General features: G+C 37.6%; 1 protein-coding gene across 3 annotated transcripts in view; it reads left to right on the top strand.

Moving 5' to 3' along the window:
* Positions 1-13,797, top strand: part of Gas2 (growth arrest specific 2) — a 124,335-nt gene extending 110,538 nt beyond the window's left edge. For all 3 annotated transcript variants that reach the window (XM_047518379.1, XM_047518376.1, XM_047518377.1), the window contains one exon: positions 13,345-13,797. In XM_047518379.1, the coding sequence (XP_047374335.1) occupies positions 13,345-13,563 (219 nt within the window). In that variant the 3' untranslated portion in view covers positions 13,564-13,797. The remainder of the gene's footprint in view (positions 1-13,344) is intronic.
* The last annotated feature ends 2,428 nt before the right edge of the window (positions 13,798-16,225 follow it).

The raw sequence follows: 16,225 nt of genomic DNA, 5'->3' as shown, positions 1-16,225 counted from the left end.
ATGAAATGTTAACCTTAGGCTCTTCCATTGCTTGTTCTGGTCTGTTTGTTGAATTTTGGTATCAGGGCTTAGAAGACACATGGAGTTCAGGCTGAACCAAGAAATTGTGACCCTACTCCATTATTTGAGGGAATGATCCCTTCCCCTCAATCTCAGCTTCCCTTCTCTAATAGATTTTATATCTTTGCTGTGGATGAAGTTTTGTTTCACTCTGATATAGATGGGCTACATATCCTTCCTCTAGACAGCCTTGTCTCCCAGCATCAGTGATTTCTACCCCTTTGCTTTCACTGTGTTGACCATCCTATAAAATATTTATTATGGTTTTTGTTTTCTCCTCCTGAAACGGTGCCATATAGTGGTAATTAGATTGCAGTTAAGCCTTCTTAATTTCATTTGGTACAGAGCCGGGAAAATGGAGACCTGACATAACAAGCGGATGAGAACTGACAGGATTTGGCATTAAGTGCTCCTATTCATATTTCTAAGCAGATGCAAATGGAACTTTCTGCCAGTCCACCATTATACATCATCTGTTTGCTACTCTTCTCATATTTGCTTCCAGAAGGAAGATACTGAAGTCATTTGTCTCCATAATGAGTCTCAGAAGTTAACTTTCCTTCCCAGAGGGAAATGATGGCAGCAAATTAGGATTCTCCCCCCCCCCCCTTTTTTTCTTTCTTTCTTTCTGTTTTAATCTCTAACTTCAATAGTCAGAATATTTCTGACTCAAAGTCCTATTCAGGTTGGGGAATTGACTCACTATTTATGGCACTATAGAAACTCACCATTCAAAGACTGGTTTGGGAATGACATTCCCCCAATATCTGATTTACTATTTAAGACAGTGAATCACACAACTGCTCATCAGGAGACTAATGTGTGGAAGTCATTGAGCTATCCACTTCACCTCTCTGAGGGTTCAGTTCTCCATCTAGATAATGGGAACAATAATGCTAGGTTGCCAAACCACTGAGTAATCGTGATTACAAAATGAGATGAAATAAGAAGTACTTTTCAGATTGTCAAGGCCTTTATATGTTTCATTTTGCAATGTAGGGCTGAGGGCAAAGCACTCTGGGCACACCTAACTTTCAACAGTTTTCTGTGGGTAATACAATACAGTGAGGTTCAAATTCAGGTCAACTCTTCCAATCATTCATTAAAGCACCTTCTTTGTTCTGGGTTTGGGGTAAAATCAGAGTTGGGCAGTATCCAACTAATCCATCCAATATCCATCCAATCCATCCAATATCCATCCAATCCTAAGATGTCTTCCTAAAATCAAGAGGTGTTGACCAGGAAAAGAGTTCAGATAAGATTCAGGAGACCATAAACCCTTGACAAGGTCCCTTTTAGGTGTACAATTGAGTGGTAATGAATATTTTCTTTGAATTTGGAGAGACTAAGGGTCAAATATAAACTTTGCTGCTTTCTAGAAGGGTAACCTTGGGCAATTAACCTCTTTGTGCTGTTTTCTCATATGCAAATGTGGACAATAATGTAAACCACTCAGGGTTGCTCTAAGGATTAAATGAGAAAAAAAATCTATAAGAATCCTATCATAACCAGCAGCAGCAGGAGTAGCAACACCACATCAATGTTGTTATTTAAAAACACAATAATAATATCAGGCTACCATTGAGAATACTCATGTTCTACACATTGTTGGTACATGTTTACACATATTAACATCTTTGCCCTGACAAATCTAGGAGGAATGAATTACAGAAGCCCTAGCTTTAAAAAAACTGAGGCACAAAGACAGTTAATATTAGGATTATACAGCAAGCTAGTGGTAGCAATAACTGGGTATTCTGTTAAAGATTAAACTAGTGTTCTCATTACTGCTGTTCATCTTTCTGAAGTTTTATTGAAGAAAAGGGTATAGCAAACTAATGGACTGTTTATGAGATACTAAACATGAAAAGTAATATGTAAACAATAAAGTGCTAATTGCAGAAGTTTGGGCTGTAATTAGCCATTTATAATCACACATAGCTAGAGTGGTTGAAACGAATTCCCAATCTTTGGCAAGGAAGCCTACAAAGGCTTTACCCGGTTAACAGGTGATCTTATCTCTTATCTGGAAAATACTAGTGTCAAGCTTTCTGCATGGAAATGCTCCATGAACACCTGCTCTCTCATTCCTCCATGTGTCAGTTACCTTAGGCAAATAATGGAACTCCCTGTTGCCTGATTTTGAGCATATGCCATTTCACAATATTATTAGGCAATGACAGCATGTGTTGTCCTATAAATTAATTTAACACTCTTCCTCTGGAGAGCAGATGACTGCATTCTAAAAACAATATTTTTGCTCAAGTTATGATGGCTTGTAAAAACACACAGTGAATGGGGCTGACGAGGAGGTGTTAGAAGCATATGATATCCCAGGGGGTTGAGCTGAGCTAAATTTAGGTGGGCTGTCGACTCCTCTAAGCAACGGGTGTCGGATATGGTTGCCTAGCTCTGGTGGAGAGCAGGTAAGAGACTGGGCAGAAATATGAGCCTCCATAGTCCATTGCATGAGGAAGGGCTTAAGGAGAGCTAGTGCTGTGCTCAGTGACCCCCAATACTTAAGCCACTTAAGCATTAAGAGGGAGAAAAGGGACTGTGAAAATTTTATGAAGCAATTTATTCCTCCTGTAACCCATTTTTCTAAAAAACATGCATTCCAGTTATAAGGAGGATTTGTGAAGGAAGATCTTGAAGAATAATACACTTTATTAACTCTAGATTTAGTTATGATTTTTTAAAATTTCTCATTCTTTCTTCACATTCTTCTGTTCATTTTTCTCTTGATTCACCATATAAATATCCTTCTTTCCCCTGTGGTTCCTGTTATCTCTTCATTTTTTGACCTGAAATTTCTGTTTCTCTCAAAGAAATTCTCCAAGTACAGATTCATGTGGATTATCATCCACATTGTGATTTTTTTTTAGAACTGTTCTTCCTAAATAAGCACAGAAATCAATTCACCCTTCCCTATCTTCTCTTTTAAAAAAAATTAAGTATCTATAATATTGTTAACAATAAACATTATGTTGTACAACAAATATCTGGGACTTAACTGAAAAACTTTAACCTTTTTTGGTTCTTTTTAGTTATAGATAGCATTAGGAATCATTTTTAAAAATTATTTATTTTTTTATTTTTTACAGACTGCATTTTGATTCACTGTACACAAATGGGGTACAACATTTTGTTTCTATGGTTGTACACGATGTAGATTCATACTGATACCGCTGTTTACCGGTGATGAGTTCTGCTCCCTCTAATGTTGAAGTTTGAACACTAGAGAAGCACGCCAAGCCAAGCCTATTAAGTAGGTTTTATTTAAAGGTAATAATATAGACTTCTCCCTGGAGGGAGAAGGGGGCCATGGTTGATGTTCTAAAGTCCCAAGAAGTGAGCTGCACCCTACATCTTTTATAGGCTAAGGTCTCTTTTGTTCTCTAGTTCTCTCCCCCCTTATCTCTCCTTCCTGCCTACATGACTAGGCCTGGTTTTGCAGGTGAGATGTAAACAGTGAGAAGCCGATGGGGCAGGGGGAAGACCGAAGTGATTCAGTCAGGCAAGGGCCCAGGGGGGCATTAATTAGCAGCTCCTTGCTTGCAGTCCTTGATAAGGGCAGGTAAATTTGGTAATCAATGAGCTCCGGAGAGCCTTATCATTCCATTCTCCCAGGGGCAGTCTCCACCTTCCAGAGGCAGATGGCTTTCATGGCCTTCATTTCCTCGATTTGACCCAATCCCCTATTTCTACACTAACTGCCTGTCCCCAATTCTGGCTTCAATACCACTTACGTAATCATACTAGGAATCATTTTGACATAATTATAAAAGCATGGATATAATTTGCTCTAATTATATCAGTCCATAGTACTTCCTCTTTTCCTCTCCTCCCTCCCCAGGTCCCTTTCCTCTACTTTACTAATCTTTCTGCTATTTACCTATCTTCTCTCTTCCCATGAACCATGCAGACGGATTTCAAACAGGTATTGAAGATTGGATGGGGAAGTAGTATTTATCTTGTTTGTACATTTAATAAGGATTTATGCATTTAATATTCATTTTAAAAGTATTTAATAAGCATTGTGTGCTTGGCACTGTGTAAGGCCCCCTAGGGACAACCTTGTCTGGCACTCAACAAATATTCATTGAATGATCAAAGGAAGGAATTCACTTTAATTCACCTGGTGAATGTGCAAGAAATATCTGCATATAGAAAGGCATGAAACTTTGCAGCAATTCTGAGTTCATAATATCTGTGGGGTTGGTTTTTTGGAGAGTAGACTTGGGCAAAGACAAGTAGGACCCAGAAGAACTGAGACTTTTGCCATGTACAACCTGCACATTCTGATATAGTAACTCTGACCTAGTAAGAAAAAAATGTGCTAAAGGAAAACCGAGCATGGTGGTGCACATCTGTAATCCCAGTAACTCAGGAGGCTGAAGCAGGAGGATTGCTAGTTCAATGCCAGTCTCAGCAACTTAACGAGGCCCTAAAGCACCTAGTGAGATCCTGTCTCAAAGTAAAAAATAAAAATAAAAAGGACTGAGGATGTGGCTCAGTGGGAAAGTGACATTAGGTTCAATCCCAAGTACAAAAAAAAATAAAAATAAAAAGTGTGAAAGGAAAATGGTAGGTGGACTATAAAAGTCGTGTGTGCCAAGCTTAGTCATTCTTATAGTGAAAGGGGTAACTGACAGAGATAAGACATGGGATTTTAGAATTGCTAGAATATTGTCCAAATTATGTATGTTTTTGCCCACCCGGGGGCCACTGGTTTTGCCCCTCCACCACCACTGCTTTCCCAGAATCCCAGAATTTTTGCCACACTGCTTATTTGTTGCTCCAATGAGTATTAATCATAGTGCTCCGGTGGGCTGAAAATGTCTGAGAAACACTGCAGACAATGGAGAAACCATGTACAGGTTATTAAGATTTTTAAGTAAAGCAGTATAACCAGATTCTCTTTCTAGAAAGATCACCTATTGTGACTCTAGAGGGTGGATTAGCATAGTGCAGTGTGAGAGTCTGTGAGCATCCTGCTGAAAGGCTTCCATAGCCTCAGGGCCTAATAACATCAGGTTGGTGTTCAGAGCACAGCAAGAGATATTCCCACAGCCCCTGATTTTTAGAGCCACCAACCCAAGATTAGAGTCAGAATGAAATGAATTTGTCAAGTGTTATCCTGAGAGGGTGATGATACCTGAAACATCTCACAGGAGTTAGAGTTTGGGACAGATATGCACATTTAGGCAGATCCCTGCTGCGGGCTTAATTAAATAAAGCTTCCAAATATGAAATTCTGCTCACACAAAAGATATGCTCTGTTAAGTGTTGTTTATTTCTGTTATAGGTGTTTTTGCTTGTTTGTTGTTTGTGTAATAAAGTTAAGCTGTACACAGAATGGATCACCTTAAAGCAAGTACATTACTAATTAATCCATAATACTTTTCCAGTTCTCTTATGAGATCTTTTTCTTTCATTTAGTCAAGCCTATAATTTTCTGTGATCTATATAAATATAGACTTTCCCTTTTCAATGAAAAGTGAGTTGATATATTTCAGTTTCTAGACACTAATTAATGTCTCCAAGAAGAATAAAAAGACATTCTTCTTCTCACTTAGGCTCTAAATACCTGCACATAATGTGATTCTTGTTTCCCTCCCCAAGCTACGTAATTAGAAAGAAAAAAATGTCTCCCTTCTGAAATCTTGTTATCACATGTCATACGAACCCAGCACTGGGCCCCCTGATATAGCAGTAACCTCCCAGGATTTGCAGGAAGCTGTTGATTGATCATTTTCACAACCTCGGAAGTTTCCATTATGTTCTAAGTTTACATGTGAGGATTAACTTATTACTTTTCAACCCATTTTTTCTCTTTAGAATAGATATCTGGATGAGCTACAGCATTTAGTTGGTTGTGATATAGTCTGTTACCTTATAAATTTAGGAAAATAAGATTAAAAATTGGTGCTGGAAAGCAGGTATTAGGGACACATGGTAGTCAGACAATACAGTAAACAGAGATGGTGACTCAACTGACATGTCATAAACCTCAGCTGGGTCAATAGCTGAGTGATTTACCCACATTGAAATATTAGATTGATTTTCAGAATAATAATTCTGGGAATGAACAGGTCTTCAATAGCAAAGCTGTGACTACACTTTGAATAAAGGAGATGAACTTTCTGGCCTGGCTCAGGTGAACACCTGCCTGTCCCTCTCTGCCTGTTTGAATATGTGAAGGCAGAGCATTGCCGATGACTTGTGTTTTTTAATCCTCTTTTTCTCTATAGATCTTGTTTCTTTTTATTCTCATTGTTTCTGCACGTAGTTGGTGCTCTTACTATATCACTGTATATCATATAAAGAATATGGTCCCCTTGTACTGCAGGAAGAGGCCTCCTAAGAAAGCAAGACAATCCTTAGCATTTTGTTTTGCCTTTGATAAGATAGGAAATATTTAGTTCATTACTGAGAGAAATTATTAGCTATTCTTATTAATGATTCTTTTCTTTTTTAACATTTTTAGTTGTTCTTTTTGGTTATATAAGACAGTAGAATCCATTTTGATATAATTATACAAGTATGCAATACATCTTATTCTTATTAGGACCCCCATTCTTGTGAATGCACATGATGGTGGGATTCACTCTGTGTATGTATATCTGCACATAGGAAAATTATGTCAGATTCATTCCACTGTCTCTCCTTTTCCTACCTACCCTTCCCCGCTTCATTCCCCTTCCTCAAATCTACTGAACTTCTATTCCCCGCCCACTTATTATGGGTTAGCCTCCACATATCAGCAAAGGTATTCGACCTTTGTTTTTTTTTTGGATTGGCTTTGGGCAAAGAATATGTGTCACTCAGAGATGTGAAAAGAAAAAAAAAATTGTGCAGTGTTTGCAACAGTTCAGATATGGTTATAGACCTTCATGAAAGCCATTGGGAAAAACGACGAGATAAGGTTTTGGTTACTCTCTTCTGTTTTTCCTTTAGCATGAGAAATATTCCCTAAACCAATAATAGATCTCACTTCTGCTAGGACAGAAGCATAGTGAAGAATGAGGCAGATTGTGGAAAATGGTCAAGGCAGTTTGTGGAAAATGATCAAGGCCAGACTAGGTGCTAACAATTAAAAACTTCTGCTTTGCACCATACACAGTGTAGGAGGACATGTATAACAACTCTAACCCGTTTTTCTTAAGAAATAATGCAGCAAATAATGACATAAGATTTCATGCTCAATATATACTCAGTGGACATGGCATTGATGCTTCCTGTCATGAGGTGCTACTTTTTTGAATAAAGAATCTAAAATTTTACAATATTATGAAGGATCAAAGTGAGGGAGCAACACAACGTACATTAGACAGAGCATCAACGCCTGATCCTGCTGATGCCAATAGGTGACTGGGGATGAGTGCACTCCATCCTGTTACCTACACTTGACACATGTTTATTTCTGAAATAGTTAAGGATATGAGATGTTAACCATCTGAAATTAAAGTCAATGTTTATTTAGAGTTTATTATGATATAACTATAAATCACTTAACATGAGCAGTTAGTCTGCTTGAGTCACTTACTATTTCTGATATTAATGAGGGCTTGTCTGTGCCAAGTTATCACTGGTAAGTAACGTTGCATGTATGGAAATCCAAATATAGGTGTGTTGCAGATAAGTGGGTATAGTTAAGAAAGGATTCTGGTTGAAGTTCTGCCCGCTGGTGCATTGTGTAGGACCAATGTAGCCTAACTTCTAAGAGGATGTTTTCCTATCTATTAAATACAAGTAATATTGACAGTGACACCAGGATTAGGCAAAGAACATACGATGAAAATGTAGATGAAAGGGTGTGTTATGTGATTACAGTATTGACCCTGTCCTGAGTTTATACATGCGAGATTCCAAAAATAAGAAACATGTTATTCTGGTTTTCACACATTACAAAAAGGAACATATAAGCCAGTAATTACAGTTCTGTAGGATGAATTGTAATAGTCTAATCATGTATAAATGAACAGCACAACAAGGAAAGAGTCACTTATCTGGTGAGGGTGATGGTCATGGGAGAATTTTCAGGGGAAGTGGTTTTTTTTTTTTTTTTTTTTTGGTACTGGGGATTGAACTCAGGGCCTTGTGCTTATAAGGCAAGCACTCTACCTACTGAGCTATATCCCCAGCCCTGGAAAGTGGTATTTGAATCAGGGGAATGTTAGTAGTCTTGGGAGACTACTAGTAGTAGTAGGGAGAGCAGAAAAGAAAGTATATTTCACACTTTGGAGCCAGCATGCAAAAGCATGAAAGAAAGAATGTGTTATCTGGAATATAGAATTAAAAGAATTCATGGGTCCCAGGAAACAGGGAAGACACATAAATGTTGACAAACTTGGTGTGGAGAATAATAAATGCGGATAAAGAAACTTGAATCTCTGACTACAGGAGAGAGGGAACTAATGAAGGTGTTTAGGCAGGAGACAATCAAGTCAAGTTTGCATTTTAGAAAAGTCTCTTTGGAAACAGTTTATAAATAGATAAGAAGGGAAAATTCTACAGTCAAAAACACCCTTACAGTAGCCAAGGGAAAAGATGAGGCACTGAATTAAATATCAGCAACAGGAATAAAGACCGTGCAAAACATTCAGGGGTAAATGAATGTTTTGGTGTCTGTGTAGCTATAAAAGATGCTCATGCCACCATCCCTATTAGGAAAGATCTGTAGGTTCTCCTGGTGAAGGACAGTAGCCTGCTGTGCTTGTGCACTCTGAAGCCCAGGAAAAGTCAAGGATAAGTGTTTTAATTTGGGAGGTCAAGGTAGAGGTGAGGTTGCAAATGGAGAATGGTCAGAATGAGAAATGCAGTAGAGAAAGGATAGAATCATTCCAAATGCTTTGGAAAAGCAAAACCTGAAAAGTCAGAAAAAATGCAACCCATAAAGGAGATGGAGAAAGAACAATGAGTTAGGCAGTGTGCAGTACAAGACAGAGTCTTATCATTGGTAGACAAAGAATAGAAAGTTTCAAGGGAGATGTGAAATGTCATGAAATGTTTTACTTGACAGATTAATCAAGAAAGATAAGGATGAAGGGCCATCTATTGAATTTGAGGCATGTGGAATCTAGGTGATTCTCTTCCTCTGTGCAGTCATTAAGAGGTAGGGGCACAGCAATGTGCACTGTAGTTTGTACAGTAATTAGGAATTTAGATGTTAATATACCAAGGACATATTTAACTATAAGAACTATCAAGAAGCTCTCATGTAAGGAGAAGGTATAATAGCAAGCATGAGAGGTGATGGGAATTATGCCATTGTGAAGGCAACTGAACTTGAAAGGGAAATCTTTCTGAGATGAGAAAGCAAAGGAGAAAATAAATATAGGTTGAGATAAATTAGCTGGTAGAAGTGACCAGAGAGAGGAGTCATGCTCGATCTAGGTGAAGGTATCAGCAGATCATCAAGAGTGGGGATGAATTAGAATGTTTAAGACAGAAGAATAGGAGATGGAGCTGGACAAAACAAAAGCAAGAGAACCAGGTCTAAAACATCACTAATCTCTAAAATGGATTGAATTTTTGGAGCAAGCTTACAATCTCTCTTCTAAACCAGCTGAGCCCTTCTGCTAGAACAAATCAGTGTAGGGAAAAATGTCTAAATGAAAGGGAAGACAAAATGAAGTGTAATGTTTGTAGAGCTTAGTATGATTTTAGGTTAAACAGTAGGAGATGGGGTGGGTGCTGAACTTTTTTAAATTTTTTTTTTTTTTAACAACTGAACACAAACTAAAAAGGGTCATGCATTTTTAATCTCTATAATCAGGGGTATCAAATCTCTGTAACCTTTTATATCTTAATCCCATGCTTGAAGCTGGTGCCTTTTTTTTTTTTTCTTGTAGTGCTAGGGATCAAACCCAGGGCCCTGTACTTGTAAGGCAAGCACTTTACCAACTGAGCTATCTCCCCAGCCCCAAAGCTGGTGCCTTTTGACCACTGGCTTTCTTAGCAAATTACAAGCTACTGATTAGCAAGGTCCAACTGAGCCTGGAGTGAGAATGTCTTAAAGTTGACAGACAAGTCTCTGGCTTCTCATTTATCCAAAGAGGGTCACTTATCTCTCCAAGGGCTAAGATGTCTAAGTTTTACTATGGAAACTAATAATATCAACCCGAACTCCCTCCAACTCCCAGGAGTAGCCAAAAAGAGGCATAAGGGTAGATAATGGATTCTGCAATTGCTTCTCTTCAATATTGAATCAATATTCTTCATTGAAAATACAGAAAATCCATTTTGTTTCTAAGTAGTATGAATAAATATATGTGTGCATGGATTGCAGCTGCATAAACCCTTCATAAATATTTCATCAAAAAAGCACTCAGAGTTGGGCATGATGGCACAAGCCTGTAATCCCAGCTGCTCAGGAAACTGAGGCAGAAGGATATCAAGTTCAAAACCAGTCGTAGCAACTTAGCGAGGCCCTGTCTAAAAATTAAAAAATAAAAAAGGGCTAGAGATGCGGTTCAGTGGTTAAGTGCTCCTTGGTACCCAAAATCAAGCAAACAAACACAAAACACTCAGTGAAAGTTGTTAATGGATTTATGTATATATTCATTTTGTTGTTGTTTTTGGTTTGTTTGTGAGGATCCAAGCTTCAGAGGTATATATGGGCCATAGGGAAGATCAGGGGGAAAAAAAAAACTCTTTGAAACTCTGTGAAAACTAAGTATATTATTAAGACTGAAACCTAATGGAAATTTTCAGGAGAAAGAAATCTCTTATATTTGATTTTGGTACTAACAATGCCCCAATTCTTGAGGTCTTGAATGAAGCAGTGTTACAAGTAGAACACATATAAATATTTTACAGGAAATTATATCTGTTTCTAAAATGAAAGAATCTAATTCTGTGGTGAAATTTTTTAAACGTAGATATACATTATGTTGTTTGTCGTTTCAAAGTTTGGGAGTGGGAGGATGGTCAGTCTATATCTTTGAAGAAAAATACTTCTCTAGTGATTACCTATAAAACACGATGAAAATGATACAATCACAGGAGACAATGATTTTTCATAATGAGAAAACAAACCCTTTCCCTCACTTCCCCCTCACACAGTCATTCCATCAACAAAGCTTTTAGAGCACAGGAGAAATGCATGCCTCTTCAAAATGTGGTTCTCATTAAAGGCACTTTCACTGGATGCAGTTAGATGTAAGAAGTCTGAAGTCACTCAGAAATACAGTTATGTCCATTACCCTCCAATTACCAAGGAAGAAAAGCGAACCTAGAAATGTTATAAGAGTGTTTTCTGCTAATCCTCAGCTATTGATTCTGGCAAGAATATTGGCCTGAAATCTACAACCGCCGTAGGAAGGATGTGGAAGAAGAGGTGGACAGAAAGTTAATTCCTGTGTTGTTCACATTTGATATGACTCTGGGATTCACTTTGCAGGGTCCTGCAAATCCATTCAAGAATATGCAAGCACAGTATGTTCCTAAACGATCAGTATACTCCACGTGGAAAAGTATGTTGGTCACTCCTAGAGTTAATTATTTAAAAACAGTTCTGACTGGTGGATCTTTCTGGTTTGTGAGTCTGATCACAAACATTCAAGTCAACGGGGCATACTGCCAGAATGGAGAATGATTAGAGACAAGTCTTGAATGCAAATAGCGGGACTGGAAGGTGGCAAAAATTGAATAATGGGTAAAGCAACTCTTCGGCACAGTGGGAGAAAGGGTCAAAGTGCTCTTTTGACACTACTTTGTAATTTTTGTCCCAGGTTTTGAAGTAGGCAGTAGAGACACAGATAGAAACTTGTAGGTATGGGAATATACTGATCAAACTATAAAAGCCTTGATGGGTTGTATTAGTTGGAACTGTTCTTGGGTAAGTTCTAGATTGGAGTCAGGAAATCTGGATCCTAAACAAATCACATAAAAGATAAGATCTTCACTGTCTTCATCTGTAACATAAGAACAGGGTACCAAGGGCTGGCAGGAGAGGCAATGTAGTTGCAACTTAAGTCCTGACTTATTAAACCTTATTTGAGTGCTTCTTGAGATACTATTGAATGAGCAGTTAAAGCCTAAAATAAACACAAAGAATTCTAGATTTAAGATGTTTCCTAGTCTAAAATTATAATAACTATCCATGAGAATAACCTGTAGAATTTCATTCAGTTTTATTCTTGTGAATTTCTATAGTTATTCATCATACTTTAGTAATTTATACAATATTTAATTTTTAAAACTTTTATGTCAACCACATGAATCAGTTTTTTTACACTGAGACCATAAAACTCACATGCAAAATTTTATAGACATAGGCATAAGAGAGTGTTCAAGACTTTATTCACTTTCTCAGAAGCTAAGTTAAAGTAGTATGAACACAAATCATCCCAATCTGGATGGAATCAGTGAAGTCCAGATCTCAAGCTGACATGTTGAGAAAGGAACTCAAAGAGACTGCTTATGTTCCGCAATGACCCTGACATCCCATATCCCTCCCCTTCCTGACATTGTGGGGCCTGTGTGTGTCCATATATTGCAGCAGGATGGTGCTTTGGTGGTTACAAAACATTCCTTATTAGATTTTGATATTTGAAGAAACCAATGTCAACTTTTTTGGCTTTCCATGCCAAGTCTCCATGACTCTCACGTTTTTACTAGACAGAATAAACCACGTTATTCGTCACTTTTTAAATCTACAGCTGGGCCTGGAGGTAAGTTTTGTTTTGTTTTTGTCTTTTTAAGATGCATTCTGCAGTAATAAGGAAGAGTATGAACAAAGAAAATCATAAATGTTTAATTATTCAAACACACCTTCCCTTAAAGTGCTCAGACAATGACTAGGGAATATTCCATTTCTTTGCAAACATTTTCAGTTCTATTTCATATAAAGTGTTTGTGTGATCACATTATCATTCAATAGCAGACATTTCCGTGGTCTCTTAAATTCTGGTTGAGCAGGAAATAACCTGGTAGGAAGAACCTGCCTACCAGGAAGTAGGCAGGAACCAGAGGCAGTGATGAGAGCAATAATGGACTATGAGTAACCAGAAAAGCCTCTGAATACATTGAATCAAAGAAGTATACATAGATGCCAGTTCCCTTAGGCAAAAGTTTACCCAAGAGCCCCTGGCATGGAGAAAACAAGGCTTCTTTCATAAACTGTAGGCTAACTCAGGCTCTGGGCACCAAGCAGAAAAACAATGGGGCATGAAATGCAAGACAAACAGAAGTACTGATTCCACTAGAACTGGGAGTTGATTCTAGATACTGTAAGAATTCTTGGAATTTAACACTTTTACTCTTCTTTCATTTCAGATGCTGCACAACAAACATGTCATGGTTCGTGTGGGAGGAGGATGGGAGACTTTTGCAGGGTATTTGTTGAAACATGACCCTTGCCGAATGCTGCAGATCTCCCGTGTGGATGGCAAGACATCCCCCATCCAGAGCAAATCTCCAACCCTTAAGGACATGAATCCTGATAATTACTTGGTGGTCTCTGCCAACTATAAGGCTAAGAAGGAGATTAAATGAAACTAATTGGTTACGACAAGGGGACTCTCAGAATGGCCTATATCCACTTTTCCAGTGTAGTCAGTTTAGTTCACATGCTCTGAAAACTACTTTGGAAAAAGGTGTAACAGAAAGAAAAAAAAAAAATGTCATCATACTGCAAAATGTTCAAAGAGTAGCACTATTTATTTTCAATGCTTCTGTAGAAAATGACCTATTCAAATAAATTCTAAACTCAGATTTCAATTAGATGAATTATAGACAAATTATTTTTCAATATGTGAGCATAGTATTTAGAACACAAACAATATTAGGAACACAATTCTAAGTACAGATGCCCAAGATAAAACTTAGGAGAATTTAGGATTTGCAGATAAGTCAACAGAAAGTGCCTGCTGTATGCTTATGAGTAAAAGCACCCCAGACATTTTTATAATTGCAGGATTTTTAAGCTATTTTTTACAAAATGACAATTTGTGTGATAATGTGCTACTAAAAACATCCAATGACACTATAAATAAGTACAAAGGATTCAGAATAGTAATACTTTACTGGAAAGGCCAAGTCAGAAAAGTTTACATTCACTTGGAAGATTGCCTTAAAGTTTATCTCTTATTTTTGACCAAATATCTGGGGTACTTTTGGAAGTCAAGACACCCCCTTAGAGAATAGCTTATGATTTCACATACCTGTAATCACACGTCTGTGTTTAGCATGACTTAGTGTAATTCACACACACACAAGCTGACATACATTTATATTTTGATGAGTGAATTGTACAAATATTACTTCATGTTATTTTAAAGCATTTTCTTAATTAAAATATATCTAAATCCTACATTGCTAAGCTGTCTAGTAAATTCACTGTAGCTAATGATATTACAGACTTATGTATACCGTTATATACCTAGACAGGGCTGTTTTGTACCAATAAACAGCAAAATATTGTCCTCACTGATTCAAAAATTTAAATACATAAATTTTAAAAATATTACTTGTTTCTCTATCAATGCTTCAATCTGAAATAAAGTTCATCTTCAAATGGCTTATTTCCCTGAGAGTTCTAAGGAAAGTCAAATCATCTCCCTTATCCTTCTTTTTCCACATCTTTCCTTTCCTTCACTACAGGTTGGAAAGTTCAACCCTGGACCAGGGATTGAACTTGGATGTACTTGATCACTGAGCCACATCCCCAGCCCTATTTTGTATTTTATTTAGAGACAGGGTCTCACCGAGTTACTTAGCGCGTCCCTTTTGCTGAGGCTGGCTTTGAACTCAGGATCCTCCTGTCTCAGCCTCCCAAACCACTGGGATTACAGGTGTGTGCCAACACACCCGGAGCAAAGTTCAACTTTTAAGGACCTGTATGATTAGAGTCCAACTGGATAAGCCTCCAAAAGGTTATTAACTTAATCAGATTTACAAAATTTCCCTTGTTATAGAAACCAATATATTCATGGATCCCTAGAATTAGGGCATAAATATATTTGGGGAAAGAGGAGGATTATTAATCCTACATCACATCTAAGATCATCTTTTACATATTGCTGAGAACATGGTTACAGCTGACATTGGGGTCCAACACTTAACTAATCAGCAGAGAAAAGGGATGTGGGAAGATAAGACTGTGTTAAGAAGGAAATGACAGAATCTAGATGGCTCTTACTGACTCCTGAGTGAAGATTGGCCAGGCAGTGGACTGGACTAGTATCACCTTATTCTCAGCTAGAAGTAAGATCCAAGGGAGCATGATGGAGAGCATGGGTTCGTTCTATCATGTAAATAAAGAATCAAAAATCAATATAGTCTAGAAGTCTGAATGAGAATAACAGAGGAAATATCCAAAAAGTAAAGTCCCAGTAAATAAATAGTGAAAAGACCACAACCAGAAATAATGCCAGCAAGAGGAGAAGACGAAGTTGGTTCTGGAGCTATTTTGTGACCCACTGCTACTGTGTTATTTCTTCCACTGTGGGATGGAGAAATCCCATACAGTCCCTAGAATGGATCACCAACACCTAAAGAATGACTTCAGAAACTCTGAAAGTATTCAGTTTGAACTGTCAGGAAATTAATATGAGAACTGTTAGATGTCTTGCCTAGAGACTGTTTTGAAATAGACCAAAGGATAGTCAAAGGATAGATGCAGGATGAATGAACAGAAACTTCTAGTCTTCAATGCAGCTCAAAGAAAAGAACTTCCTTATAAAATTATCTAAAGTGTAATGCCCACTTCATGAACTGGTGGGCACTGTGTCACTCGGAAGACAATTGCAATGTTCTTAAAATATGAATAACTAGAGGGTGTTAAATTGAAACAGCATAAGATAAATATGGTGTTATAAAGATAGCCACTGAAATTCAGGATATAACAAAGGTGTCACATCCATATCAGGAATTTATGCACATTCAGTTCTTAAACCACAGCAGTCCTATTTTGAGGCAATATTTGTAAAATGAGGCATACCCAGAAGCAGGGAGAAGAGTAAAATATAAAGCCACGTACTATGTGAAATTTAAAAGTTTCAATTGTTGGAACAAAAGAACAGTTGTTGGGACAACAATTATCAGAACACAGATGTGTCAAAATAAAAAAGTTCTTTAAAGTCTGTTATACACACAAATGCTTTGTGTCAGTGCTATTTAGAAAATCAAAGGGCCTCATTATCATAAGTGAACCAGC

Source organism: Sciurus carolinensis, chromosome 11 (assembly GCF_902686445.1).
Source record: "Sciurus carolinensis chromosome 11, mSciCar1.2, whole genome shotgun sequence".
NCBI lineage: Eukaryota > Metazoa > Chordata > Mammalia > Rodentia > Sciuridae > Sciurus > Sciurus carolinensis.
The sequence above is the reverse complement of the archived record's forward strand: the minus strand, read 5'-3'. Positions and strand labels throughout refer to the sequence as shown.